At 45.2% G+C, this 12,364-nt stretch overlaps 1 protein-coding gene across 3 annotated transcripts in view; it reads left to right on the top strand.

Annotated features, from left to right (window-relative positions):
• The window catches only part of SH3TC2 (SH3 domain and tetratricopeptide repeats 2), a 78,507-nt gene that overhangs the window by 63,825 nt on the left and 2,318 nt on the right, over window positions 1–12,364 (top strand). For all 3 annotated transcript variants that reach the window (XM_066272949.1, XM_066272948.1, XM_066272950.1), the window contains 4 exons: window positions 5,976–6,126; window positions 8,071–8,193; window positions 10,241–10,391; window positions 12,063–12,259. In XM_066272949.1, the coding sequence (XP_066129046.1) occupies window positions 5,976–6,126; window positions 8,071–8,193; window positions 10,241–10,391; window positions 12,063–12,259 (622 nt within the window). The remainder of the gene's footprint in view (window positions 1–5,975; window positions 6,127–8,070; window positions 8,194–10,240; window positions 10,392–12,062; window positions 12,260–12,364) is intronic.

Here is a 12,364-nt window from a genome sequence, read left to right as displayed (position 1 = left end):
TTTATTGTGTGTGACAAAACTGTGTAATAATACAACGAAACATTCCTTGTTTGGTGATTGACTTTTCGGTAATCTCTTAAAAAGGCTCATTTTTCTTTTGCAAAAATGTACCAAAGCCTGACTGTTTTACCAAAAGGCTTCTTTTAACCCTTTGGTATTTAAATTCTTCCCAAAGCACCCTGCCACATCCTGCTGATTCTCTCTGCCCTGTCCCCTTGCTGGTGTCATCGGCTTGATCCTCATTTGTCACTGGCATGTGGTCTGCAGCTCTGTTCTCTAACAAGCCTTTAATTTGTTCTATTAAATTCTACATGGTTTGCAAGATACTCAATTTCATTTTGCAACAGATTAGCATTGCGGCATTGAACTCATAATTGTGAATGACTTCTAAAACAGAGCAGGGATAATTGCTCATGTTGAGCAGGGAGAGGTGGTTGAGGAACAGCTAATTCAATTGTAATTTCACTTTTCTAGGCAACTGGTAATCTGGTAACCATAGGCACTTGGACAATTGGATCATGAATAATCAGATAACATTCTCTCTGTCTCCGTGCCCCTCACTCTGTCTTCCTCTCCCTCACCTTTTACAAGAATCAGGTGTCCTGCGCAGCTCCTGTTATCTATGCCTTCAGTCCCAGGAAGGGAGCTGTTGATCCTTGCAGCATGTGAGGGGACAGCAGGCTTGTCCCCAGCCCTGTCCTTGCTTCCATTCCAGGACACCCTAGGAGCTTGGATGTTTCTGCAGCTGATCTACAAGTCAGGCTTGAATTAACCTTAGAGAAGAAACAGTCACGTTCGTGGTGTGGCATCGTAGGGATGGGCTTTGGGAAAGTTGGATTTTAAGGGACTGGAGCAAGGCTGGCAAATAGATGTCAGGTTTACCGCCACCTCAAGCTCAGTCTCGGGTTAGTCACTGCTTCCAGCCCTCACCTGCCCCACTGCTGTCCTTGGCTCACCAGCCTGCCTTTCACCTCCAGTTGTCAAAGCCACTGACATCTTAAAGGGGACATCAGAGATCAGAGAGAAAGCCCTGGATGCGGAGGCCTTGCTTAAACCAGTGGGAAGGATCACTGTAAGTCCCAGATGAGGGAGGTGATAGAGAGGAGGCAGAAGTGGGGCTGCCATTGGTCCAAGAAGTAACTGGACGAAGTTGAAGCCACAGAGCTGGGAGAGGAGCAACTGACAGGAGAGTAGGAGCCAGGAGGTCTAATTCTGCCGTGAACTAATAATGTGTCCTGAAACAAGTCATTTCTCCTCTTGGTTGCCCCATTGATTACGTTGAGGAATTTCCCTTCTGTTCTTAGTCTTTGGGGGTGTGTATTTTTATTATTAAAAGGTGTTATTTAAAAAAATGCTTTTTATGCATCTATTGAAGTTACCATGTGGATTTTCTTTTATTCTATTAATAAAGGACATTGAATCGATTGATTTTAGTGTGTGTTGGACTGACCTGCATTCCTGGGATAAATCCCGCATGATCATGGAGTGTGCTGCTGGATTCAGTGTCCTGGTGTTAGGTGGGATCTTTTTACATCTATATTCATAGGAGATATCGGTCTATATTTTTTCTTTCTTGGGATAATGTCTTTGTCTGGTTTTGTTGTAAGGGTGACACTGGACTTAAAGTGTGTTGGGAAATGTTTCATCATCTTCCATTTTTTGAAAGAGTTTGTAAAAGCTTAGTGCTAATTATTCTTTTTAAACGTTTGGTAGAATGACTTCACCAGTGAAGCCATCTGGACTTGGGCTTTTCATTGTAAGGAGTTTTTTTGTTTTTGTCTTTGTTTTAAATAATAATTTAATCTCTTTAATTGTTATAGGTCTATTTAGATTATCTATTTCTTCTTGAGCTGCTTTATAGTTTTTATCTTCTAGGAATTTTTCCATTTATCTTGATTGTCTAATTTGTTGGTATAAAATTGTTCATAGTATTCCTTTATAATCTTCTTTATTTCTGTAGTTAATTCTCCACATTTTAATTCCTAGATTTTTCTCTTATTTTTCTTCATTAGACTAACCAAAAAGTTGACTTTTTAAAATGTTTCCTAAAAAACAACTTTTGATCTTATTGATTTTCTCTATTTTTTTCCTATTCTCTGTGTCATTCATTTCTGATTTAATATTTATTATTTTCTTTCTTCTGCCGGCTTTGGGTTGACTTTGCTCATCTTTTTCAAGTGTCTTCAGGTAGAATGTTAGGTTATTGATTTGAGATCTTTATAGTTTTTTTTTATATAAATATTTACAGCTATAAATTTCTCTCTGAACACTGTCTTCATTCCACTCCAATTCTGATATGTTGTATTTTTTGTTTTCATTCATCTCTGAATATTTTCTAGTATTCATTGCAATGTTTCTTTGACTTTTCTGTTTATTTAGGAGTGTGTTGTTTAATTTTTACATATTTGCAAACTACCCAAATTTCCTTCTGTTACCAATTGCTGTTTTTATTCTATTGCAGTGGGAGAACGTAGTTTGTATGATTTTGTTTCTTTTAAATTTATTTATTTTTATTTTTTTTTTAAATTTACTGTTTAACAAAATTTATTAAGAAAGTCCTAACCTAGGGTCTATGCTGGAGGATGTCCCATATGCTCTTGAGAAGAAGGTGTGTTTTGCCATTTGGTGAGGTGTTCTATGTAGCATGCACTGGGTACAAGAACAGACGTCGGAGACTTTCAGGAATATAGATGTTTCTTTATTGGCCAGTTTAACCTGTGCAGGGGCGAATTCCCAGATGTCCGGAGACACCTTACTCACAAGGAGCTACAAACGGGAATCGCCCCTGGCGCTTACAGCAAGGTCCTTATATATCCTAAGTAAGCAAGCATTATACAGAAGCAGATGTGGCAGTTACCTATTCGCTAAGGGGGTCACACCGGGTAGCAACAGGGGCTGGGTCTAGCTCATTGGCGAATTGCAAGCATAAACTTCTGATAAGGGTCTCTGACCAATGGAATGCAAACGTTTGTCTTCCTTTGTTCTCAGCCTTACAGGGTCCCTATCATTACCTCCCTGTCGCTGCTTCTACACTCTGGCAATCCCAGCACACTTTCCTGAATCTAACAATTTGATCTTTTCTTGGTCCTTACATTCTATAGATGTCTGTTAGGTCTAATTGATTCATACTTCAATTCTTCCATTTTATTTTTGTTCTTAAGTCTAGTTGTTCTGTCCATTACTGAAAGGGGGTCCTGACATCTCCAGTTATTGTTGAACTGTCTGCTTCTTCTGCCAATTCTGTCAGGTTGACTTCCTGTATATTGTGGCTCTCTGTGTTTTTAGGTACATTATGTTTCTAGTTGTCTTTCTGATGGAATGACTCTTTTATCACAATAAAAGGTTCTCCATTGTCTTTAGTAACCATCTGGGCTTAAAAGAAAAGATCAGATATTAGTATAGCCATTCCAGTTTTCTGGGGATGATATATCTTTTTTCATACTTATAATCTACACATCTTTGATTCTAAAGTGTATATATATATATATATATATATATATATATATATATATATATTTGTATTTTTCTGAAGCTGAAAACAGGGAGAGACAGTCAGACAGACTCCCGCATGCGCCCGACCGGGATCCACCCGGCACGCCCACCAGGGGGCGACGCTCTGCCCACCAGGGGGTGATGCTCTGCCCCTCCGGGGCGTCACTCTGTTGTGACCAGAGCCACTCCAGCGCCTGGGGCAGAGGCCAAGGAGCCATCCCCAGTGCCCGGGCCATCTTTGCTCCAATGGAGCCTCGGCTGCGGGAGGGGAAGAGAGAGACAGAGAGGAAGGAGAGGGGGAGGGGTGGAGAAGCAGATGGGTGCTTCTTCTGTGTGCCCTGGCCGGGAATCGAACCCGGGACCTCTGTACGCCAGGCTGACGCTCTACCACTGAGCCAACCGGCCAGGGCCTAAAGTATATTTCTTGTAGAAAACATATAGTTAAATCATGTTTTTTGTTTGTTCTTTTTTAAATCCACCTGGCAATCTTTGTTTTTTGACTGGAATGTTCAACCTATTTACATTTAATGTAATTACTGGTAAGGTAGGATTTATGTCTGCTATTTTGATGTTTGTTTTCTATTTACCTTATATCTTTAAACAATTCCTCTTTTGCTACCTTTTTTGTGTTAAGTAGATATTTTCTAGAGTACCATTGTAACTTCTTTGTCATTTTTTTTTTTTTTTTTACTATATTTCTTTCAGCTCTTTTCTTGGTAGTTACCCTGCTGATTATAACTAACACCTTCATTTATAGCAATCTGTTATAAATTCCCTGGACATGTACACAGTTTTGCACATGCAGGTGGTCTTCTAGACTTCCTGGGACAATGTGGGACCTTTTCATGGACAGCTCACTCCCCAACACTTTCTTTTATTTAATTTGTTTTTCAGCTTCTTCTTTGCTCCAAATGTTTTCATCAACCTGGGCAGCAGTGATGTTAAACAGTTGCTGCTGATCTTTTGGGGCAAACATCTCAGGGAAAGGGAGTTCTACACAGTCAGGCTCAATAAAAACAAGTGCCAATCCTCTGGAGAGAGAGTGCTGAGGAATTCCAAACTCATTTGTCCTCGCTACTTGATTGCCAAGTACTAGGTTTTTAAGGCTGCCACAGAGCTGTGGTGAGGAGATGCCTAGAGCAAGTTCAGAAAGCAATGAAACTCACTCTTCTTAACAAGATTCAGGAGTGTTTCTGGTATAAACTCTCCTGAAATTGTTGCAAGCCTTTGGTTAACTCCGAGGGTTCTGAAAAACAATCAATTGGGACCATTCTTGACAGTGTTCCCATTGGTTTCATGGCGAAGTGGATTGTTGGAGATCTTTACTCCATTGTTCTGGAAGTTGATCCAGGTTAGGATTTTTAAAAATCCTAACATTCTATCATTCTAAGAACTGGGAGAAATATCCACCTTTTCTGCTTTACCACAATGTGAATGACACTATGAGGAAGATTGTGAGTACCTTGGGTCTGCAAATGTAAGGTCATTATCTCCTAATAGAATGCTCAGTTTATCAAGCAGCACATGTTGTAAGGCTACACTTATTAAGCATGTCTAAAACACCCACTTCTACAGAGCACTAAAGAGAGAGAGAGAGAGAGAAAGAGAGAGAGAGAGAGAGAGAGAGAGAAGGATAAAACAAAGACCCGTTAATGACAGAAAAACAGGTGTTTCCATGTACCCTGGGGGGGGGGTGATTACTGTAAGTTAGCTCTAAGCTTCCTGGCAGCCGAGGTAAAAAGGGCCAAAAGCCACATGCAGTTTTCACTGTCTGATGAAAGAACATAAGCAAATATATCTGTTGGAGTGATTTTTTTTTCTTTTTCTTTTTTTTTTTGTATTTTTCTGAAGCTGGAAACGGGGAGAGACAGTCAGACAGACTCCCGCATGCGCCCGACTGGAATCCACCCGGCACGCCTACCAGGGGCGACCGCTCTGCCCACCAGGGAGTGATGCTTTGCCCCTCCGGGGCGTCGCTCTGCTGTGACCAGAGCCACTCCAGCGCCTGGGGCAGAGGTCAAGGAGCCATCCCCAGCGCCTGGGCCATCTTTGCTCCAATGGAGCCTCAGCTGCGGGAGGGGAAGAGAGAGACAGAGAGGAAGGAGAGGGGGAGGGGTGGAGAAGCAAATGGGCGCTTCTCCTGTGTGCCCTGGCCGGGAATCGAACCTGGGACTTCCGCACACCAGGCTGATGCTCTACCACTGAGCCAACCAGCCAGGGCTTGGAGTAATTTTTTTCTTGGCACTCATTTCTAGGAGGAATTTATTAAGTGGGGTTTGGTAAAATGGACATATTTCTTCAACTGAACTTCCCCCAAGGGATTACCATTCTCACAAAGCTCAAATCATACCCGGACCTTCCTCTGTGACCTGTGACAGTGTCCTTCCCTCCCAGAGCCTCAGTTGCTCCCTGTGCTCAGGGGTTCAGAGGCCCCTTTGAAGCCCCACCCCTTAGGAGTCTGTGTCTGCCCCTCCCCCACCCAGGTCCCTCAGGCAGTCCCTTGCCTGCATCAAGGAGAGCCTGCGCATCTTCATCGACCTGGGGCAGGAAGACAGGGCGGCCGAGGCCTGGCTCGGGGCTGGGCGGCTCCACTTCCTCCTGCAGGAAGACGAGCTGGTGGAGCTGTACTTGCAGGTAGGCCTCCTGCAGAGCTCGTCTGCTCCCCTGGGCCAGTCGGGGAGGCAGCTGTACCCTCCAGAGTGACCATGAAACTAGAGAGAGGTGACGTCCTCTCCATGGAGGGAAGGGCAACACTGGCCTGCTCCCTGGACACAAGGTGGAAACCAGGCAGTCGGACAGGCTGGAGGCAGGTGGCAAAGGGCCAGTCCCCACGTCCTATATGTACACATAAGCTCCCAAAGAACGTGGTGGGAGGCTCTCTCCCCTGTCATGTAAGTACCTCCATCTTTCCGGAGCTTGATACACACCTTGACTGCAGGGTTCCGCTACAATATGAGGCAAGGCTGATATGTGTGGAGTGTTTACATTGTTGTTCTCAAACTATGTGGCCTTGGACTTGCTCCCTGAGCTCTCTGGGCCTCAGTTTCCTTATGGGTGAACGCAGTCTCCAATAAGGATTGAGCATATCACTCGCACAGTAAATGCATATGCATAGTAAACAGTTTTACGTGCTTGGGAGTTAGTAAATAATAAATGGTATTTCATTATTATTACTATTGTCGGCAAATACTGACATTATAATGGTATATAAGATTTGTTTCATCAAAAATACTCTTACTATAATCTTTTCTTCCTTCCCATTTCTTATTTTCTTCCTTCTTGCTCCCCCTTACTCCATTACTTAAACTCATACAAACTCACTGGCACCGAGACTGAAGGGCTGTGTAACGTTAATCGAATGCTTACTACGCACACGCACACGAAAGACTTTGGTAAATACATCACATGCATAATGTAATTCAGTCCTCATTACAAATGCAGCAGGGGTTGCTATTGAGACTCCCATTTTACAGATAAGCCTCAATGAGGCTGAGAACCCATCCAAGGTGATACCATTAGTAAGTGGTGACAACGGCCCCGGGCAGTATGACTTAAGTTTCCACCCTCTGACTCTATTCTGCTTTGACATTTGAAAGCTGGAAGGATTTTCAGAGAGCAGCTAATGCAGTCTTACCTCTCGCTTTCCGGAGTCAGAGGCCCAGAGGGAGTGGCAGATACTCCTGACTCTAGGATTCCACCTCACCGCCTCCCTGTGTAGCTGCATATGCAGTAACAATAGCTGTGGGGTCTTTCCCCAGTGACTCACTAGCCAGGACTGGTTCCTGGCCCGCCCACCCCAGACCACCAGCTACCATGCAGTCCTGCAGGTCATTCCCACGGAAGTGCACCATCCTCTGTCTGAGGCTGTGTGAGGTCCTGCAGCTGTGCCGCTGCTGTGGTGGTGTGTTCTTCACGCTTCGACTTCTCATCACGTCCCGTTTCAGTGCGATATACAACAGCTTGCTGGAGAGAATGGAGCCATGGGGCTGGAAGGCACTAGCGTCTGTCTGCCACTAGCTGCTGCTGTGCATGTGGGGAGGATTCTCTGTATTTCTGAGCCTCAGTTTCTCCATCTGGAAAGTGCAGGAGTTGGATAAGATCACTGCTTTCCAAAGTGCAGGCATTCACATGTCCAAGTCATGGTTCTGCCATATCTGCGTACCATCTATGTCACTGTTCATAAGCTTTCTTTGACTTAACTTCAGGTCAGCTGAGCTCTTTACACTAAGCAATGCTATCTGAAATCACGGGTTTTGATGTAGTGTTAATTTTTTTTCTTAAACACATTAAAATAGATACTTAGCTATTAAAACATAAGATGTTTTTGTCTGTGTACTGCCGAAAATCATTTTCAGGCCATACAATGTGATCTTTTTATACAATGATGGGGAAGTGCTGGTCTAGAGAACCTCAAAGGTTTCAAGGCTTCCTACCAGCTCTGTGAGTGTAGAGGACAATTCAGGATTCTGGGGACGTCAGTAGAGGGTGAAACTAGGTGGTCAGGATCTCCCCTGCCAGCCCGATGGACGTTTGAGGTCCTCCTCTCCGTCCCTGACAGTCATCTCTGTCTCCACCCAGGCAGCCGTCCAGAAAGCCCTGAAGTCAGAGGAGCCCTCGCTGGCTCTCAAGCTCTATGAGGAGGCGGGCGATGTGTTCTTCAACGGGAAGCGGCACAGGCAGCGCGCGGTGGAGTATTACCGAGTAAGTCCCAGGTGGCCCAGTGCCCGGCCAGGCCCCGGCCCAAACGTGGCGGGGGTGGGCAGCACCCAGATCAGTCTAGCCCTCCTTCCCCTCTTTGCTGGCCTTTCTTCTTCTTCCCTTTGTCAATGTAAGAAACATCCAAAGCCTGGAGGGAATTTTTGAGTTGATTTGAACCAGACTGATGACAATTCCTGGGAAGCAAAATCTCAACAGATGGCGAAACTGCTTCAGAGAAAGGCCGTTTTGCAGCTTATTTTATACGTTAGAATCAAAGGAGGAGATGCAAGGAGGGTCCCACGGAACCCACTGGTGGTGGAGTAAGGGGTGGGGAAGGCAAAGCAGGGACATCTCTGGGATTGGATGAAAAGGCAAAATATAGAGTAACACACTTCTTTTACGCTGGTGGGTGGGCACAGGATAGTAAACATTTACAGCACAGGGAGCTTGTTTGCGGGGGAACAAGGTAACAGTGATGGGGTCTGTGGTCTCCTGGTCTGTGGGTGTGCTCTGTCTGACGGTCTGGGAATGGGGGTTGTTCTGACATTTCAAAGGCTTCAAAAGACCAAAGACAGAGTCACTTCAGGTAAGGATTGACCTTTGCCAAGGAAGCTACAGCCTAGGGTGTGACTACCGCCATGACCTGCTTTCAGTGAGGGGTTTTTATGTTCAGACCACCCTATGGGGTTACTTCCGGTCTCTGAGTTTGTTGGGCCGCCATGCTGGCCTCCCCTGAGCTTGTCGGACTTAGTGTGTGGCCCTGTTTTTGTCCACACCTTCCTCACCCAGTGCCTGCATCTTGCTCACTCCTCAACCTGGCAGGCTCTCAAAGAAGGAGCTGATACCCTCTGTCATCCTCCGGCTTGATGAACTGTTCTTCCCGGGAGAACAAAGTATAATGATTACCTCTCTTGGGTGCATGGCACTTGAGAGCTTGTAGCACACGTCTGCGTTTGCCAGAATGTTCCCACGTACGACTGGCGGCGTGGTGGGAGGTGCCTGGTCCATGATGGACACTTGTTTACTCTGTTCTCATTACGTACAGCACCAGCTCACCAAACCCCTGATTTCATGGCTATTCCTGCAAAGAGTGAGGCAAGCTAATAAAAGGGGGTTGATTTAAGAAATAATCTAATTAAATAAATGTCTAGATGATAAATAAGCAGACACGTCATAAATCGTAATTTTTATCACTGACTGAAGTTGGGAACATCATTATCTTCTCTGATCCTAAAATCTCACTCATTCATTCATTTGCTTGTTCAATTGATTACTCAGTCATCAAACATATCAGTCAGCCACTATGTGCCGTGGCACTGAACTAGGAACACGTCCCCGATGTTGAGGTGCTCATTGTCCTATGCATTTTTATAGATGAGAAAAATAAGGCTCAGAGAGCTATTGTGACCTGCCTACCATTCTATCATTGTAAAAGTAATAGAAATGACCATTAATCGGGCACTCTCAAACCATGTGCCTATGAACTTGGTAAATTAGCGCTGTGGGTGCTGAGGGAGCACGTGGCTGGGGTGAAGAACTTCCCCACTTTCAGTTTTCCCACCTTGGGAGGCGCGATGACCTCCTGTTCTTCCACCGGTAAGACCTGAGCAGAGCAACTGAGAGCAGGAACCAAGAGAGCCAGCTGAGAAAACCCATGCTACCCCCTGGTTTTAGTCTCCACCGTCCCCTCTGCCCAGCAGTGGAATGTGAGCTTCCTAGAGCAGCGATTTTCAGCTTTGTTCATCTCATGGCACACAGAAGCTCCTAAAATTCCATGACACACCAAAATGTATATTTTCTGTTGATCTAACAAAAAAAAAAACCCAAAAAGTAAAATTTTGATTTATTGACACCGGACAGCTATTGCTGTGTTGGCTGTTGTCATTGTTTAAATTTGACAAGCTAAGAGAAAAGAAGTCAGTGTCCCTGACTAAATAGTCAAGTACTGCATGTTTTAAAAATTCTTGCAGCACACCGGTGTGCCGCAGCACATCAGTTGGTATCCACGGTGATTCTTGGGACATTCAGATGTCTGCGCCTCTCTTCTCAGGCCGGGGCCATCCCTTTAGCAAGGAGGATGAAGGCGGTGAGAACCGAGCTCAGGATTTTCAACAAGCTGACGGAGCTGCAGATCAGCCTGGACGGTTACGACAAGGCTTTGGAATTTGCCACCATGGCGGCCAGACTCAGCACAGTCACAGGTAGGTAGGTGGTCCTGTATTGAATGGAAGGGGCAAACACTCCTCAGGGAGGCACAACAAAGCAGGCACAGCAGAGGTTCTGGGATCAGATTGCATGGGTTCAAATTGTAGGTCCAACTGCAGGGGAGATGTTTGTTAAGCAAGCTGCTGCAGCCTCGAGTTTGTCTTGGGTGTATCAGGAGTAGAAATAGTACTCATCTCTTGTTATGAAGACCAATAATTTTCCTACAACACAGTGCTTGGTACATTATGCATCCTTGATAAGTGTAATTATTATAATACTGTTAGTATTATTCCCTGACGGCAAGCCAAGTGGTATTTTATTCTAAGCACAGGCAATGACCCCTTACAATGCATATTTCCCCATGAAATCGAATGTAAATGACGATCAGATTCCATTAACTTAACTTACTGTGTAGCCGACATGATTTTGCATTTAGCACAAAAGTTGATGGGAAACAATGTAAGTCACTGGAACAGAAAGAAGGCAGAATATAAAAAGATTAAAAAGAAACAAACCCATCTCTATGTTGGTGCTTGAGGGAAAGCAGGTTTGATTACAGGAGCCTTGATTAGATGTCGGGGCAAATGGAGTCTCCTGTGACGACTCCGGAAGGGACTCTGGGCATACTCAAGGTCCTGAGAGGTGGGCGCTCCTGGGCTTCGTTGTGTCTAATTGCACTTCAGAGCGCTCCCTTGCCTCCTCCTATCTTCTCCTTACTTCCAGAACCTGAGGGACTGTCTGCTAACCTCAGGCCAGGCCTGGTGGGGGTGGGCTGGGGGAGGCTGCTGTCCTTCCCTGGACGAAGATGAATGGAGGCTACATCTGCCCTTCCATGCGCTTCCCTTCTACTGGGTTGTTCCATATCAGAGAACTTTCTCTCCTTTTGGATTCTCTTTTCTAATTGAGGCTTTTGGCCCTTTGAAACTTAGAAGTGATGCTTTTAGATTGCATCAGAGAGGCACCTTGCAAATGTGTATTAAAAACAACAGCACCAACAAAACCATTGGAAGCCTTTGTTCTTTGTATTAAAGGAGTTAGTTATTAAAACAACAAACCCACCAAATCCTGCAACAGCAAGCTGTAGACTCATTAGATGGAAGGTGCTGTGGTGTGGAGTTAGACGTGAAGAGCCTCTGAGCTCATCTGAGACCCAAGCGGGTCTAGGAGCAGGGCCGGTGGCGGGTGGCAGCCCTGAGCTCTCCAGAGAGAGCCCTTCTGTGGAGCAGACATCTGTTACACAGAGTTAGTTCCTTGTAAAGAATTCTTAGCTATGCCAGCAAGCTCGTCTTGCCACTATGGCCCATCACAGGAATTTGGAAAGTTCCCAGAACCTGGATTTATAGCGACAGCTGTAATAAGGAGAAAGTTATCTTTGTAATCATCCCAGAAAAATCTCAACCAGCACACTCTCAGAGATTTCTGTGTTTCCTTTTGTAGTCCTTTTCACAGATGCAATTTTAATTTTGTTCGTGGGATGATTTAAGGGATGTTTGTGTCCTATGAGACAATAGCCCTCATGTGGGCAGGGACCTCTTCTGCTTGTTCCTTCCATCCCAAGCACGATCTCCGATACCTAACAGACCTTCAGCAAATTGTACAGCACAGAAGTGAGCAAAGGATGTGAGGTGCTGGGTGCCAGATATCTGTCTCAGTCTTCCAATTCCTAGGGGATCAGAAGCAGGAGCTGGTGGCCTTTCATCGTCTGGCTACAGTGTACTATTCCCTGCGCATGTATGAGATGGCTGAGGACTGCTACCTGAAGACGCTGTCCCTCTGTCCAGCCTGGCTGCAGAGTCCCAAGGAGGCCCTGTACTATGCAAAGGTGTATTATCGCCTGGGCCGACTCACCTTCTACCAGCTGAAGGTAAGAACCGGACTAATACAATCATGTGAGAGCTGCTATTCCACTATATTCTTCCCTGACCCTGAGCCATCGGGCAGACCTGAGATGGTGCAGATGGTCTTGTCT

This window comes from Saccopteryx bilineata, chromosome 4, assembly GCF_036850765.1.
Source record: "Saccopteryx bilineata isolate mSacBil1 chromosome 4, mSacBil1_pri_phased_curated, whole genome shotgun sequence".
NCBI classification, from domain to species: domain Eukaryota; kingdom Metazoa; phylum Chordata; class Mammalia; order Chiroptera; family Emballonuridae; genus Saccopteryx; species Saccopteryx bilineata.
The sequence above is the reverse complement of the archived record's forward strand: the minus strand, read 5'-3'. Positions and strand labels throughout refer to the sequence as shown.